The sequence below is a fragment of the Lissotriton vulgaris genome, chromosome 4_1 (assembly GCF_964263255.1).
Source record: "Lissotriton vulgaris chromosome 4_1, aLisVul1.2, whole genome shotgun sequence".
Taxonomy (NCBI): Eukaryota; Metazoa; Chordata; class Amphibia; order Caudata; family Salamandridae; genus Lissotriton; species Lissotriton vulgaris.
The window spans coordinates 244,943,480-244,961,746 of record NC_141691.1 but is presented as its reverse complement, the minus strand read 5'-3'; the positions used below and the strand labels follow the sequence as shown (position 1 = coordinate 244,961,746).

At 41.6% G+C, this 18,267-nt stretch overlaps 1 protein-coding gene across 12 annotated transcripts in view; it reads left to right on the top strand.

Moving 5' to 3' along the window:
* MTMR1 (myotubularin related protein 1) overlaps positions 1-18,267 on the top strand; it is a 449,026-nt gene that overhangs the window by 141,011 nt on the left and 289,748 nt on the right. For 7 of the 12 annotated variants that reach the window (XM_086918594.1, XM_086918590.1, XM_086918592.1 and 4 more), the window contains 3 exons: positions 1,966-2,073; positions 4,546-4,647; positions 9,695-9,745. In XM_086918594.1, coding sequence (XP_086774720.1) covers positions 1,966-2,073; positions 4,546-4,647; positions 9,695-9,745 — 261 coding nt within the window. The remainder of the gene's footprint in view (positions 1-1,965; positions 2,074-4,545; positions 4,648-9,694; positions 9,746-18,267) is intronic. The other 5 variants (XM_086918596.1, XM_086918593.1, XM_086918595.1 and 2 more) reach the window with 1 other exon arrangement.

Here is an 18,267-nt window from a genome sequence, read left to right as displayed (position 1 = left end):
CGCACACACGCAACGCCACTCACACACGCAACACCACTCACACAAGCAACACCACTCACACAAGCAACGCCACTCACACACGCAACTACACTCACACACGCAACGCCATGCACACACACAACACAACTCACACACGCAACGCCACTCACACACGCAACGCCACTCACACAGGCAACGCCACTCACACAGGCAACGCCACTCACACAGGCAACGCCACTCACACATGCAACGCCACTCACACATGCAACGCAACGCACCCACGCAACACCACTCACACATGCAACACCACTCACACATGATACGCCACTCACACATGCAACGCCACTGACACATGCAACGCAACTCACTCAAAGCAACGCAACTCACTCACGCAACGCCACTCACACACGAAATGCCACTCACCCACGCAACACCACTCATCCACGCAACAACACTCATCCACGCAACACTACTCGCACACGCACGCAACACACACATGCAACGCCACTCACACATGACACGGAACTCACACATGCAACACCAATAAAAAATGCAACGCCACTCACACATGCAACGCCACTCACACATGCAACGCCACTCACACATGCAACGCAAGTCACACATGCAACGCCACTCACACATGCAACGCCACTCACACATGCAACGCCACTCACACACGCAACGCCACTCACACACGCAACGCCACTCACACACGCAACGCCACTCACACACGCAACGCCACTCACACACGCAACGCCACTCACACACGCAACGCCACTCACACACGCAACGCCACTCACGTTGCCAATAGGTATCGCAGTAGGAAAGTTGGAGCCATTACAATTGCAAATAACAATGCCTTTTATTTTTTTATCAATTTTAAAACATAAAGGGCTTTGTCATTTACAAAACCAATAGCTCCAACTTTCCTACTGCGAGACCTATTGGCAACGCCAGTGCTTGTTTCTTTTTCCTTCTGTTCTACTTTCTTTCTTTCTTTCTTTCTTTCTTTCTTTCTTTCTTTCTCTTCATTCCTTCTTTCTTTCTCTTCATTCCTTCTTTCTTTGTCTTCATTCCTTCTTTCTTTGTCTTCATTCCTTCTTTCTTTGTCTTCATTCCTTCTTACTTGATTTCTTTCTTTTCTGCCTTCTTTCTTTCTAGCCTTTTTTCCAGTGTTTATTCTTTCCTTCTTTCACTCTTTTCTTTCCTTATTTCTCTCCTTTTCCATTTTCTTTCCTTGTTTTATTCCTTCTTTCCCAGAGGTACAAGGCTTGTAGCCAATGCCAGACAGCTTGACTTTTTTAAGTCTGTGTAGGCCAAGACCTTTTGATTTTTCTAAAATTATGTGCATGCCATAGTTACTATTAGGGGTTTCTAGCCGCACCTCATCCATTAGGCTGTGGTTGGTGTCATTTACATTTTTATTCTACTCAAGCTGGAATGCATTAGGTGCAATCCATCAGCCCACTTCAGCCATTGGTTGACTTTACTATGAGTTACAGCATGCCTTCAGTGCCAGGGAGTACTATGGTAATGTTTGTTTTATTGAGACCAAAGAAACTTTGTTGCCTGTATAAATTTAATTTACCTGTATCTCAATGCATTGCCATATATTGTGGTAGAGAGCACCTTGTTGTCAACAGACTGAAAACACGCAGTATCAGTAATCCTATCAGATTTCACAATGTGGGTGCAACAGCAGGCAATTCGGTGAAAGATTTCCAGCTCCATCAGATTGAATTGTTTATTTCAATATGGCATCTGTCAATTACATCTGAAGGTTTGTGAGTTGTTGCACAAGCTTTCATTCCTTCTGGACACAACACATTTCCTATCTGCAAGATCTAAATCATGTGCTATTTCAGAACTCTATCCAAACTACCCACGTCTCTTACAATATCACGGTCCATTTTACAGCGTTCTTTTATATTCTCAATTTTTGAGCAGTAAGATATTATTTTAATATAATTGTGTTTTATTTATTAGGACCCAAATTTTATTCTTGATGTTCCACTTGGAGTGATCAGCAGAGTCGAAAAAATTGGAGTCCAGAGTCATGGAGATAACTCCTGTGGCATCGAAATTGTATGCAAGGTATAGTTCACAATCTCATGACTTCTGTATTTTTAACTATTTCCTAGCTAGATTGTTGACTATTTAACGAAAGCTTTTTAGCTGTAAAAAGTTTTATTCACTAATGTGAAGCATTTATGTAGTGCACATTTGTCCTTTGCATGGGATCGTCACACTGGGGTGGGGATTTCTCGCCGGGTCATCTAATGATGCATGTAGGTTATTGCATTTTGTTACATAACTTTTATCTGACACAGTCTATCCTCCGTGAGCATTAGTTTAGAAAAATAGTCCGGGAGTCAATGTTTTTACAATGAGTAGCAGAAGCCTGATGTCCAAATCACAAGGTACTTTTGGAGTGTGACGTCCTCTCCATAACTTAATGAAATGCTTAATTTCCAACATCCAGGCATATAGATGGACTTTAGGGTCCACCTAGAAACAGCGAAGGGACAACACACAGTCAGTCTCAGCGTTCAAAAACCATCATGTTCTTAAAAGTCTGTGGGGTCTGCCTGAAGGCAGCACATTTGAAACCCGCAGGATACATTATTTAACAGATCATAGGTACTGAGCCCAGGGCTTTAAGTGGGCCCCGTCTTGGCAGTGCTCACGACCAGCAGTTCTAAAAAGCAGGTGCTGAGACGGGCCCCTACCGGACTCTACATGTTTGCCCTCACCATTAGGGTGAAAAAAAATCGTAACTCTGCAGAAGGACCACCCTTCACTGTTGTTGGGGTAACTTCAAAGATACTTCTTACATTTCTTTCACAGTCTCATCATTTCAGAACTGAAGTATTTTCATATTATTTGCACTGAAGACGTAGTTGTTGCTTATTTAGCTTATGCACTAACATCCATTGACAAAGCCAGTAGTCCTGGCTTGTTGTAGGTGTAATGTTACGAGTTATGTTATATATCTGGATACGATGATAGAAGAGGCAAAGTGCTGCTACTCCATCAAAGTTGTTTATAAAAAACCTTTATTGGGAACATGTTGAAAATATGAGTCTCCTTAGTAATAACAACGGGTCTATGTCGACTGCCTTCCTTGAAGCTAAACTGTTTCCAATGTTTGAAATGTACTGGGACATCATAACTAAACCCATGGACAGGAAACTGTTTTTTCAAATGAGGGCTGGCTCTCTACCTCTTGGTAACTTAACATCTAAATGGAGAAATAGAGGTCCAGCAACTTGCTTAGTTTGTGGGGAAGGGAAAGAGACCCTGGGGCATTTTTTGTTTGTTTGTCAAGCATATTCTGTTCCTAGACGTGTCTGGTTGGCCCCCATGTGCAGAAATTTGGGTACTAAAAGCTCCATGGTAGCCTTACGCATTGTTAAAACTACCCCCTTAAACTGGATTATCATAGCGACTGCAAAGTATTTGGGGTGGGCGTGGGTAATTAGGCAGAGATTGCTAGTAGGGTGACTACTCTCTGCCTAGTTGTTCAGAGACTGCTAGTTTATCTATTCTCTGATCCCATGCCTGGAGTCTATCTGACGAAAAGATACTTAAATTAATTTTTAATTATGTATGATTTTACAATATGAACTTTGCACCTTGATGGTTATAACTTGATGAAATCTGTTTTAAAACTTTCTTTTTAACGCGTTTGTGCTTAAAGTCATGCTGACTCTGTAATTTAATTGTATTTTATTATGTGTTTGTTTGTCTGCTTTTATGAGTAATTACTCGAATAAAGCACTTTTGAATGAATGCTACTCCTGTGGCACACTATGCTAAGCACAGATTTCTATAGTAAATGTTTTAAGCTATGCCCTTAATTACATCAACCACGCCCCTTTGAGAGACCGCCCAGTTTTTTCATCCCACTGACTGAGTCCTTTCATGAAAACCAGGAACGCTGGAACTAGGACCTCTGATGGTGTTATGGCTGCAATATGTATGCCTATTGATAATTGTTTTGTAGCTTCACATGCTGACAAATCAAAAAGATATTGGACGTCTTGAAAAGTTCCATATGAGGGATGAAAGCCTGTTGCTGGTCTATGACTGCCACTTTACTTTTGCATCCATGACAAACATAAATAATCTTGTAATATTTATTTCAATGTAGTGTTTTTCATAATGTGGAGCTAGCCTCAAGAAGCTACATAGGGCATTCCTTAGCAGCAGAAATCATGGTGCATAGCATTACACAGATCAAGTATGCCTTTTTTTAATGTGAGGGGAGAGCTTTGTACACAGCAGGAGAGGGCATTTCGCAGTTATGTGGTCACGTAGATACAATGGTGCAGTCAATACACCTGCCTCGCTCTCAATTCAATTGCCTGTTTTGGTTCTGTTGCTTGTCTGCTTTATTAATTGTAAAACACATCAAAGAATTTGACTTGGATGTTGGTGTTTTAAAGAAAACAATCTTTTAAAACAAGCATCGATGAATGTAGTAAATAAAACCAGTTTGCGTTGTTGTAACTTCTGGCATACTTGGTCTTGCAGTTCATTGAGTTAATTGTGTCTTTTGGACAGGATATGAGAAACCTGCGGCTTGCCTATAAACAGGAAGAGCAGAGTAAGCTGGAGATATTTGAAAACCTAACAAAGCATGCATTTCCCCTCTCTCATGGTCTGGTAAGTTGCACCCTGCCCTACTGTACTCTGTTATTAAGTCTGCTTTTATCATTGTCAAACGTTTATACAAAAGCATTTGTTGAACTGAGGGCTAGTGGGTTTGATTGTAAGCGCTGTGATGTATTTATAGTCTCTTTATGAACCCTGTTCGAGGTAGAGAACCAGGAAACAGTTCGAAAGCTCTGAGTGTCCTTGATGCATTGTGGAGCAGAAGAAAGCAATGTCAATGTCTTTGTCCAGCAGAGTCCATGCATACATGTTCACCTCTTACCCTCCATTAATAAAAGTGCTCAAATAAAGGCAGCATTGTAGAATTCTTGTACATTGATGGACACCGTGCCTGGGCCTTCATGGATTGTCCTCACCATTAGGAACCCCATAATTCCACTCGGAGTTTAAGGGACTATTTACAATGAGAAATATCTTAATGTAAATGGCTCTCTCTCGCATAGATATCAAGTTCATTTTAGACTGTGCCTTTGAAACGAACTATTATGTGTTGAATTACTTTACATTCCAGCAGTAGTAGTGCTGCTGGTTTCAATAATTTGTAGTTTTAGATACCTTTTTCCATCTTATGAGCATTGCAATCTGAAAACTGTTGGACATGTTATGTCCTAGGACTAGATTGTCTTTGGGAATGTCTTGGAAATGGCTGTTGCAGCCATAAGATATCGAGCTATATAATTAACATAGCATAAATGCTTTCTTCCTCCTTATCTTCAGAAAAAGAAAATATATGCTCTCTGAAACAAGTAACCATGGTCTTGCATTCAGAATTATGATCGCAGATCTACATGATCCACAGTCTCAATCCAGAAGATACAAACAACCGCGAAAGGTGTACGAGCTCAACATGGTAGTTAACTTAGTCTATGATCCTGATACTCCCTCCTCACCACCCGATCATGGGCCCACATATGCCCATGCAACCTTCTTCCATGATGATAGCCTTCCTAAGAGATCCCTGCTAGCAAAAAGGGGGCTGAATTACCCCATTACCTGCGAACATAATAGCCCCGTGCAATCCATCATCCGTATTAGAACCATCTATAGTAAGCCCTATTAGGCAGACTGCAAGACACCTGTCATTTTGTACCCCATTACCCTTTCAGAATGTCATTCTATGTGATGCTTCATATCTTACCCACTTCCCTTTCAGAATGTAACTCTGTGTGGTGATTAATTCTTACAGTGGGGAGAATGGGCGACCAAGAGTAGCAAACATGATAACATTTGGAAACAACTGTCATGGCAAAAAAAGAGTCCTGGTCTATGGCACAGGGACAATAAACCAAAGGGCAACCTGCGCCATTTCAGGCATTCAGTAATTTCCAAGCAAACAGATCGTTATAAGGATAAATGGTGTAAGTACTAGGACTGCACTTGAGCCATCAACTATAATCCACAATTAGACGTTTCTGTTTTGCTCATAACAGTTACCTCACCAATAGAATGACTACAACAAGTTTTGTAGAAAACATATTTTCCTTTGTAGTGACAATTACATTTCCAGTCTCGCCCCAATAAATAAGAATAACTAAGAATTGTGAGTTAGTAATTGTTTTCACAGGCTAGTTTTTGCTGTATATGCCACTGCTGTGTATGTCTATGTAAAAAGAATTTTTTTTGTACAGTCATGAAATTGCTATCTGGTCATTCGATAGAATTACTAAAAGACTTTGACTGGGGCACCTCAAGGTAGGTTGCAGAAGAGTAGAACTCCTGTTGTATATATATATTTTTTACAACCAACTTTATTTCGATCATACAGCAAGCACTTTACAATCCGTGAAAGCTGCTCATTCAGAGTCATACCAATGTATGATACAATTTTGGCCGAGGTCGGTATCTTCTCACTGAAAGTCCATAGTAAGACCTCATTTCCCCCCTACCCTATCATGTTTCTGAGGACATCCACGTGTTGCATAGATTGGCTTTTCTCGTGGAGCACACCAGTCACCTCCCCGGCACGACATCTGGATCGAGGGGGGGCGGGGCGTAGGTTGCCTCCACAGACAGGCAATGTCCCTCTTGGCCACCAGGCATGCCACCCCAATAAAGATTTGTTCAGCACGTGGACATCCAAGCTCCTCCACAAGCCCCAGCAGTGCATTCTGCGGGCACAAGTCAATTGAGCACCCTAAAACCTCCAAGATCTCCCGCCCCACCCTATGTCAGAAGGAGCATAGTGGCCGGCAATACTTTGCCACGTGTAAATAATGTGAGGCAGGGACTGCACAACGTGCGCATGCAGCCTGGGCAGTATATAACATCTGCTGCATGCGACTAGGGATTCTATAAGTCACATGCAAGTAAACTTACCTGGACCATACGCAGGCAAGAGGAGATCACCAGCTCCCTAGGAGCCCTGTTATATTTTTTTTATAATTCTTTTTATAGATTTTGAACCTGTGATAAGAAAAAAAAATAACAGGCAGTTGTGTGAACTTCAGGAACATAGACACATGATGAATTGGTGCATTGCATGGCAAGGGGCGTTAGGGATCAACCAAACATAAAATGAAGTCCTGTTTCACAGTCAACAACGGCATCACTGCAGACCATGAAATCGCACTGCAATAGCTGAGTTGAAACATGGGCCCCATATTTTGGCGTGTTTGGCTAGCATGCCTCAAGCTTTATACACCAATTCCTCCTGTTTGGCACAATGATTCATGCCACTGGTCCATTCTATGACTGTTGAATAGTTGGGGCACATTGGTCTCACTAATGCAGCTAAGTCCCTTTTAGCAACCCGGTATGCAATAGATACAGGGTCTGAGTTTTGTGTAGACCACCCAGGGTACCCATTATCCCAAGGAGTATCATTTTGGGATCAAGGTCTAATGCTCTGTCTACTGCACGTCCCAGGTATCTCCAGATGGTTAGTCAATAGGCTTGAATGACAGGGCGGTCCCACACTGTATGGAAAAGAAAGTGCCCAATGTAAATTTGCACCTTCGACATAATGGTGTTTTTGCCCTTCCCATGCGCTAAAGTTGTGAGGTAGGAATAATAATTCCTATGTAGATTTTTAAACTTATTAAGGCGAAATAGAGTAAAAATGGCAAGTTGTCTGCGGGCCATTTTGGCTTCTGTCGAGTCATCCTCGTCAAGGTCCCTCTAGTCGGATACCCAGGTTTGCCTTAGTTGTCGTGTGGGGTCAGGTGAATTTATCACTAGAGCTTTGCATAGTTTTGAGATGCCCACCTCTACTAGGGCCCTGGATAATCAATTGAGCTTTTAAAGGGATGTATTCAGGGACTAATGAGAGCTTGTCAAGATATTCCTTTAATCTGCTAATTCTTTGAATGATTTAATGTGGTCCCCCTTCCAAACATCTCCACGATTTGAAATGGCTACCAACTTCCACTGTGTGAACTTAGTTCCCCTGTCTGTGCAAGCCAAGTGCCGTGCCAGATGGGAGTTGTTTACATGAGCGTATTGTGCAATTTATTATGTTTCAGAGCTGCTTGCCAGCATAGGATGGGAAGTTGGGCTAAGGGCTGTAGGATGCAGGCTGCCAGTTGAACCTTGCCATACAGCAGGTTCAGTAAACCTTCCTTGTTAACCACGTCGAGTTCCAGCCTGTTAATCGGGTCTGTACAGCCAGTCATTGATTGGTAACCATCAGGGCAGCCAAGTAATCTTAAGTTTACACTGCTCACTCTAGTCCTGATTGGTCGCATTTTTCGAATGAGATACACAGGGGTTTACCAGCCCATAGGCATGCAGATCTTTGAAAAATGTGGGTGGTAATATGTAGAGGTAATTCTGTGACACATACCAATAATAATTGAGGGAGAGAAATAATTTTTAAAGAATGCACCACAGCCCAGCTATTGTGAAAGGGAGTGATGACTCCGCTTTTAGGATTTTTTTTTACTTTAGAAAGGAGAGGTGCAATGTTTAGTTCCCAAAACGTTCTGTCATAAACCGATATCAAAAGTGGGTGGTAGCCACTCTAAGTCCAGTACCGGAAAGGCAAGACGGCAGACTCTTCTTCACCAGTGTGAAATTAGATTTGTCTCAGTTCAGCTTTAAGTCCTGATGTCTCCCCATAGATCTGCAGGACTTCAATAAGGCAAGGGACTGTAATATTGGGTTGCTTTACATAGAGAAGCATGTCTTCTGTGTATTATGAAACTCTGTCCTCACAACCCCCTTACCACTAAAAGCCCCTAACACGGTATCCCTGCTAATGAATTCCACAAGCGGCTCAACCACTAGAGCGAACACCAAGGGCGAAAGAGGACCGCCCTGCAGCATGCCCTGTTCAGTTTTAAAAGGAGGAGACAATAGACCATTGACCCTGACTTAGCACATGTGCCAGTGTGTAACATTTCAACGAGTGTGAGAAGACAGGGACCATGTTGCATCTTGTGAAGTCTTTGCATCATGATTGGCTTCCGGACTGAATCGAAGGCACATTTTATATCCATATGCAAAGGGGCACTAGCCTCAGGCGTTTCTTCTTTGCGGGCTAGTGAAATATGAAGGCGTTGCAGACAGTGCCTTGTACCCCTATTGGGCATAAAGGCATTTTGGTCCTCGTATATCAATAGATGGATAACCTTGACCTGTTCAGTGGCCATTTCTTTGGCAAGTATTTTTGATTCAATGTTAATTATTAAGATGGATTGGTAGGAAGTACAGTCTTCTGAAGGTTCGTCGGGCCTCCTACTGTGTTCTTAGTGGGCAAATTGAACCCATGCCAAAATGATGCTGGTAAGGGAATGTCCACTTTCTGAGTTGGAGCGTGGGTCTTATATTAACACATCCTCTCCACCCTATGCCTGTTTTTCTTTATTTTTCACAGCATATTTCATTGAATTTCTGCCATGACAGTGCCTAGCGGAGTATTCATATACATGTATAGATATATTTGCAGAAGTTGGCATGATAAAACAGAATAATATTATATGAACTAAACAGTGTAACGAGCTGCAAGAAAACTTGTCTGTGCCGCTTTGTTTAAACCCCATGCAGTGCCTCCTTCCACCAAACAGCTGACAATACATCATGTTATTTATCTTGACCATAGGACCGAACCTCCGAATCAAGTGTTGGAGTCATCGATAGCGGTGAGTCCAAGGTAAGACCTCTCTTGTCTGCCCAATGCTTCCAAATGCATAAATGCTTCTGGTGACATGCCGTGGCCCGAAATACCGGCATCTTCAAACCCATACAAAAGCCCATGCCCTTCTTCCACGAAGTTATACCTGTTTTTCTAAGGCGAAATTTGCCTACTTTAGTGAGACGTAAAAATATTCTCTAAAGCATTCTAAATGTTTTTTTGTGGGCAGTCTGTGCTTTTCACACGTTGAAGAGGTTGCAGCTACTGCCAGTTGTCCAGATTGTCATTACAATTTCTATAGTGTGTAGCTGCCCCATAGTTCACCTTGCAGCACTGCTACCTCGTCTGCTGTGTAGACAATTTGGCACTTGTGTGTGTGTCTGGATCATTTGTATCCTTGGATGGAAGTGCTGGTGTAATGTGTGAGGGCCTGTCCTATTCCAAAGAACATGGTGCTGCATCTACGCTTGGTAATGTTGGGATGTGATGTGATAGGGCAGGAGTTGTGCCATGCTATAAGGTTGGACAGCCTCAAAGTTGTCAGCTTTCTATGAAAAGAGTTGGCGTCCTATTTGGGGCCCAAAAAAAGAGCCCAGATTATGTTGTGCCACACTTGCCACAGCAGCTTAGTGTACTAAAATACCTGATAGCTGTATAATACAGGTGAAGTTGCCATATCCATCCAAACCATGGTGATGAAGTATTGACAATTTTAGAGAAATGCAAGAAAACCTGTCTCCATTGGAACCTGTTTGAAAATTTAACCAACAAGGCTGTAATTCAGCGTTTCAGGAGTGGGGACAGAACTCCAGTTTTCATATAATCCTCAAGATTGTGACGTGGTACTTGATTTCATTGGTTGAAGTTTCGCATTCTACTCCGCAGAGAATCCCAGGGTTAAAGGGATTGCATGATCGCTCTTCACCTTTGTAAATATCAAGAACCTAATTAAGAACAGTGATGTGTTGATGCGGGAAGGTCTGATGATATGTTGATGAAGTTGGATTGCATCCAGATTAGTTATAAAGCATTTAGTTGCCTTCATTTCACAGGTTATGCTATTGATGGCATTTTATGGTTGTTTCTTCAAGAATCCCTTTCAAAAGGCATTTCATGTCTTCATAGTATTCTTCCCATCTCTTTACGCTTATCATAAAATTCATTAATAGAGCTTTTTTGCAAAAAAGATTGACCAAGGCCATTGAATGGTAATATGTGAATCTGTGTTACCTTTTTTTGAGTTTAAGAAAGTGAAACTTTGGCCTTCATTGTGCTGTCAGAAACCTTGCCCAAGTCTAGTAAGATTTTTAAAGCAAATATAGGCGGTGTAAGTACAGATTAGGATAATACTCAATAAAATTTGAAGATGGGATCCGTGACAGGCTTAGTATGAAATTGTATGCTTACTTTCCCCTTAACCGACTGCTAGAATCATGACAGTTGGCATTTGGTCCCTAATATGCATGCCAGTGGACATGGTCTGAAAGACACACTTTCCCAGGAGCCTACTTTCTTTGTTAGCCAAGTTAAAGGCTCTCCTAGGTTCATGCTTTATCTTTCTGGGAGTAGTAATTATGATAATATGTTGTCTCTCAAGTGTAAGGCTCCACATCTTTGTTACTCTCACAGGGAGATGGGAGCTTCGGGGCAGGATGGAACTCCTGTGCTTCGGATTTAGGATTGGTATTTATGATTGTTCTCTGGGGCCTATTTCTCCAGAACTTTGAAAGTTGGTATCCTCTTGGACCCTTGGTTCATGAATGTGCTTCTGGGGTCTCTTAAGAAGGGGGCATTTTTTTTTTTACTGTAGATGCTACAGGCTTTTGAAATGTAAAAATGGAGTTGCATGAATTGTTTAATTTTTTTCTCCAAATTACCTCTATGGTATTCCTATCATAGAAAATTCAATTCTCACGAGGAGGTAAAATGAGACACGCCTAGACACAACCTTTCTCAGAGGTGGAAATGGGGAAAAGAGTATTTTTTCATATAACCCTCGCCCACTCTAGTAGTGGCATGCTTCATCACCGGGTTCATCCTGACTCCTACAGGCCAGGGTGGGCTGAACCGTATTCCAGGTAGCTTTTTGAAAATGTATTTCTAGGGGGGTTATACAATTAAATACAATTCCTCAACCAGCCCCAAGGTATCTCTTTATTAGTGGGGAGGATTGGAAAGATTAAAAACAGTTAAAGGGCATTCACTATATTGTGATCCAAAGACCCTATTAAAACGCCAACATGTTTCTGCCCTACATTATTGACCTAAAAAAAAAGGTCCTGGACATTCGTCAGGGTGGAAAACTATTATTGCTCTCCCAATTACACCATATTGTGTCCTATGATGATAGTAGGTGGCATGCAGACAAAAAATATTTGTGCATGCAATAACTATGTTAACTTGCCCTTTAAGGAGTACCTGAAAAAAAAGACTGTATATGGCATGGAGAATTAATCCCACAACGTGTGTTTGTAATAGACGCTCTGATCACCCTCTGATATGAAGTGACTTAAATGCTCCTCTCTCATTGCCTTAAAATGTTTTTTGCTGATTGCATCGTAGTAAAACCATGACAACTGCAACATTACTTTTTTTGACTGCTCATACTTTGACAGCGAATATGTATCGAGGAACTATAGTCCAGAAATATTAAGATGCTCTTGCTTTCAATGGATGTCTCTCATTGCTCAGATTCTCAGAATCCCTTCCATGTCTTACATGCTTCTAAGTTCTGCGGTGATGGAACTCCCAGAGTCTTTATCTTAGCTCTTGCCTCTCGAAAGTCTGCCTTTCTCACTATGACTCACAGTATATTATCAGCCAGTGTCCTATTAAGGATTTTGAGGGCCCTGGAGAAGGCATATTTTGGGGAGCACCATACATTACAGATGTGGATTTTGTTATCCATTTACTGCTAATGCAATCCTGCATGATCACAAACAATACTAAAAATACTAAATGATATGTTACACTTTAACAGGGTCGCAGAAACAGTTGGAATATGTGTTGGTGGGACCCCAGAAATCCTTACAATGACACTGTGTGCAAAGACACTAAGCGATATAAGTAGCCAGAGGAATAGAGTTTTAGATAAAGAATTAGATTAGATAGAGGTCTAATAGTGAGAAAGCTCTGTTATGTTATATGGATTTGTATAGTGTACTAATCACCCAAGAGGGTGTCCAGGTGCTTGGGCAGGTGTGTAGGTTTGTGGTCCCCATAGTGCTTTTACGAAGAGCCAGGTATTCAGTTTCTTACAGAACTCAAGAAGTGAGGAGAAGGCTCTGATGGTAGGTCGTTCCATGTCTTGGGTGTGATGCAGGAGAATTAGTTCATTTCCTAGGAAGCCCTTGGAAAGTTGGGGGCCTGGGCAATTGCCCTCTTTGCCCATGTCTTAAAACATCTCTGTTATCAGCATCTCCATTTAAAAAAACGTCTGGATTGCGACACTTAAGGACCCCTCCACTGACAACATTCTCAAAACTATAGAATTTGGATATTGCTTGCATGTGACTGGGCCTCCAATTGATTCAACTGTGTCTCCATGTGAATCCGACCTGAAACAGTGCGATTCCTAAACCGTTGGTGTCTTACTGTCATCCTGCAATGATGACATTGAGGCTTCCAACCGTACAATCTTAGCAGTGGTTTCTTGTACTTCATCCTCCATTGTAGCTAGTGATTGCTGAAGAGAGACCGTGTTAGTGTTGATCAAGGTTACGGTCTCCTTGATGTCAGGTGTAGTGTGCTGTATATCTCTTAAGACTGCTAAGTTCAGTGACTTTCCCCATCGGTCTTAGTTTGCTTGGCTTAGGCAACACAGGTGCACTCTCTCCCTGATTTGTCTGGTGCTTGACTGAGAAAAAGTCATTTTGGACCTTTTGTTTTTAACAGTATAATCTTTGGGTGTGGCCTTAGGGTTGTAACAGCTTGAGGTCAAGACTTTCTTTGGAAGTTAGCCATAGAAATCGCGCAGGTTATAATCCTTCTCAGGGTTAAGATCACCGATCCAACCTAGAGCCCCCGACCAGTCCCAGGCTATGTTTCCCTTCTTCCCTGCTCTAGAGTTGTCTACAGCCACCTGAGGCTCTCCTGAACCGGTCCGGGGTCTCTAGGTGAGAGTTGTGGCCCTTCCTCACATTCATTTAGGGGATTGAGTGGCCCAATCATCAGGTGGCTCATTTTCTTGGCCCAATGCCTTGGCAGTACTGCGTGGCTGCTGCCATTTCGGTATGCCCTGCTGTAGGATCGCTGACATCCATACTGCCTTTGGCAGCCATGCCAGCCGGCACTCTTACCCCAAGAGGCTTCAGGAAAGGGGAGCCATGCTGGAACTCCAAGTTGATGCACCTGCTCTGGAACTCAGCTCGACTTGTGCCTTATGGATAATGTTTAAAAGCAAAATATGTCCAAGGAGCAAACGTAGTCCTTGAGCACTCCATATTTACTCCTCTACCTTAACTTGATTCTTTATAAATGTTTCCACTCTTTCCCAATCGTTATCGATTTCATGAGTGCTGCACAGGGTGAGTCCGACTCTTCACTAGGCTCAAACAATTACATTTCAAGCATTCAATGAGTTTTTGAAAACTAATTGGAGAAGCAGGAAGTCTAAAAGACAAATCCTTGGTTGTGCTAAGAGAAGGGGACATTGGAATGTAAAAGCAAAATGTAACATTTCCTCCTTTCAAGGTTTTCTACTTGATGCCAAGAAACTTGATAGGCTGCTTTTCTTTAAATACTTCTCACATAGCTAAACAAAACGTAGCTGCCTGGCTTATGTTGGAATTGATTGACTGTAGGGAAAAATATATTGAAACAAGCAGTGGACCATGTAGTACATTTCCAAGGGGCATATGCATTTACTGAAGTTATATTGTCATTGTCAGTGGTGATGGTTATACTGAACAGGCAGGGCCTAACTGTTAAGACAACTGTTTATAAAACTCTTAAATTAGGGATCACTTTGAGTCTGACATGTTCTTGTGGATTCTTCAAAAGGAAGTTGCTCAGAATCACAAAAACAAACCCAGTAAGTTCAGTCTGTCAGTCTTGAGGAATAGTGGCTCCTCATCACAGTTTTTCAATGTGGGAATAGGCAGACCATTGCAAAGTTCTAATAGCTCTGCCACTACCTGCGTTTACAGAATAGAATCCTGACACAAAAAAATTCAAAACCGTGAGTAGTGGGGCACTAGAAATACCCCCAAACCCTTAACATGTACTTGCTGGCAGTGGAGGAAATGGATGTCATTATGAATTAAGAGGGTGACGTTGCCACGGTAGTGGTAGGCAGTTAGGCTAGTGGCAATTGTGCAGACTGAAATAGGTACTAAACGCTTCACGCTAGAAGCAGTGGTGGCCCAGTATGTGTCATTGATGAGAAGCTGTACAGTAATTGTGCCCACCATTTCTTCACATCGCAGAGCAGTTGGGTGGGGGCCCGAGGAAAGATTTAAGTCTCCACCTTTTACCCAATAACCAACAGATGCAGAAGACTCTACATGCTTTCTAATTGTCAAATATATATTGCCAAATGAATCCACAAGAGGATATATGGGTCTTCTGAAAATAGATTGTGTAGGTCACGTCTTGCAAGCTGAAAATAGATGCGATGGCCTTTAGGGAGAATTGTTCAGCCATAACATAAAGCAGTTAAAGTATATCTAAGCCAAAACGTAGCTATAGCCTATCGAAATGACATAGGAAACACTACAAAGGCTGCAAAAGGAGTAAGCCAAGAAGAAGAAAACCATTTGGCCCAGAAAAATCTCAAGAGCATAGCTTAGGCTGAGAACTCTTTAAAACACAAACTTAACTATACAATAAGGAGATGGCCTTTCATGCAGTGAAAAATGTCAGGCCTTTTTGCATTGATCCCGAATTGACTTCAGCATGGTCTTGACCGATATTGCGCTATAAAATTACTAAAGCGCAAATTATCACTATACTGCCTTATTCTAGCCTTTTGCTTTTACAAAAGCAAATGTGCCTTTAGAGGCTCCATTATCTTTTATCTCCAATTATGACCTACACTTCCCACCCCTCTTAGATTGTAGTGTAGTTCCTATTTTCCCTATAGGCCCTGCGCATTGGAATAACATAAACAGCAGTGTAGACGTAGGACTGCGGTATTATAGGTCTCTACTGACTATGTTAGACTTAATTTAGGTTTGCGCCAGCTAGCTCAGAGGTCACTGGAAACTTTCTTGACTGAATGGGAAGTGATCAGCTTCCCTGGCTCAGACAAGAAGGGATTCAGCTTCCGACAACCGCATTAACATGACAACTTTGCTCCTCAGAATAAGAGTCAATCTCTAGAGTCGTGTGAAACAATAGACAGCTATTTCACTCAGTCAGTTGTGCAGTTTTACTTTCACCAGGATGCAGAGAATAGAGAGACGGGCGTTTTCAATAAAAGATATTATTTATTGAGCAGTCTTCCTTCTCATACAAGAGAAATGATTTGCCACAATTGCAAAACTTGTTATTATGAAAAGTGAGTACAGTAAAATGAGTATTACGAAATAATACTGTAAAAGCATTAATATGGTTTCTTAGCGATAAGATAGTTAAAATGAATAAAATATATACATTCATATATACATTGGCTAACGACCTCAACTGGTGCTTCTAACTACGCCTACCCCAGTGTACCTGATCTAAGCCTAATACAAGGGAGGGAGTAAGTAGCAGTTTAAGTTAAGTTGGTTTTGCCAAGAGTTTGTTTCAGGAATTCTCTCTAATGGTTTAGTCCGCACCGTACCTCTGGAATAGAATGCAGGAGGTCTGGTATCTCCTCTCAGGACCCGATATCCCAGTCACCCGCAAGGGTAGGCTGGAAACGCCGGAGCTGGATTTTCTCAGCAGGAGAAAAGACAGCGTCTTTCTCAGTGCGTCAAGGAGGAGGGGCAGCGTCCGTGGGCTTCTCGCATCTGCTGGGCTCTGCAAGGGGACAGCTGATCTGCAGCTGATCTGTCCAGTATTCACCACCACCGTGTGCTTGCTTAAGGCAACGTTGGTATATTTATACCTGAAAGGTGCCGCGTTTGACGTAAGTTTTTGGACATAAGACGTCAATAAAGATGTCACTAAGAACTGGTCGTTCTTACAGTGCTCGCAGGAGTTCTATAACTAATCCAAAAAAAACAAGCGGGGCTTTCCCAGGTTGCTGGGGGATTTGAGATGTCGAAAGAACTCGGTGTGCTATCTAGGAATCTAAGGAAGTGGCTTCTGCTGTGTCATGGACTGTCATGAGCTGCAGAGACGAGTTAGTGAAATATGGCTCTGATCGTTATGCCATTATAGGGATATGTATTGATTATAGCCGTATAGGGGCATGAGGTCACAATATTGATCTGGGTCTTAGATAAAACACAACAAGATGATGATAGTGGGGATGGGGATTATTTACCCCCTCATTATGATGAAGACAGTTTTACATGGACTTGCAAGACGCCAGTGGGCTTGGTACTTCCCCTGAAATAGTGCTAAACTCGCCATTTGGACCTCTAAAGGAAGAGAGTGCATCATTGCAGTGGTATTTCAACGGGCAGCAGGGCTCATAGCTACCTTCTATTGAGGTTAAGACAAATGCCCTGATGGAACTCTTAAAGCCCGTCCACTCACATCTGACCCTTGCTCACGTACAATTGCTAACACTTTAATGGGCACCTGGTCAAAGCCCTATTCTTGGTTGGAAAAAATGGGGACCCCTACATACTAGTTAGTTTGCTAATCGTAGGGAATACATAAACACAATTTAAGAAAGGTAATATATACAGCAAACCAGTGATAGTTTTATCGCCCTTATTTCGACCTCATTTCAAATACTGTCTGATAGACAATAATAATTCACTGAGACAGTAATATATCAAAATTATTTGATTATTTTATTTTTCATTCTATTTATTTACTTTTTGTATTTTTTTTGATGTTTGAAAAAAGTCTATATTTCTTCTTGCTTAGTTCATAAAAGACATATGTGATTCATATAAATAACATTTAGTGACATACAATGCTCATATTGACAAAGAACAGAACAGTTTCAACATAGATACAAAAAAAGTGCTATACGATATATTCAGTCGATGGGAAAGATTTATGAAGAAGGCAAATGCGGTAGAATGGAACACAACGCGTTTCGGCCGGAGGCCTTCGTCAGGGGACCGTCATTCGTATTTTACATATAGACTGGTGTACAACATAAACCTATACAGAAAGAAGTAAAAAACATATAGAGTGCATATATGAATATTTGTAAATCACTGATATATATATACTGTCTGAACATATATTGCAAGGTCGAGAAAAATATATTTTTTAGCAACTTTATATTAGTTTAGGGTCAGTTATTTTTTATTTCATAATGCAGCTCCATTTTGTGTACAAAGTGTATCAGCACAGTAGATCACATTTACTACATGATATCTTTAAGAGCTCATTCATTACATTATCTGAAACAGTCATATGTAGCATTTCTTTTAAAACATTCAGAGTTATATTATCCCTTTCTAAGCAGTATTACTGTTAGACTATAT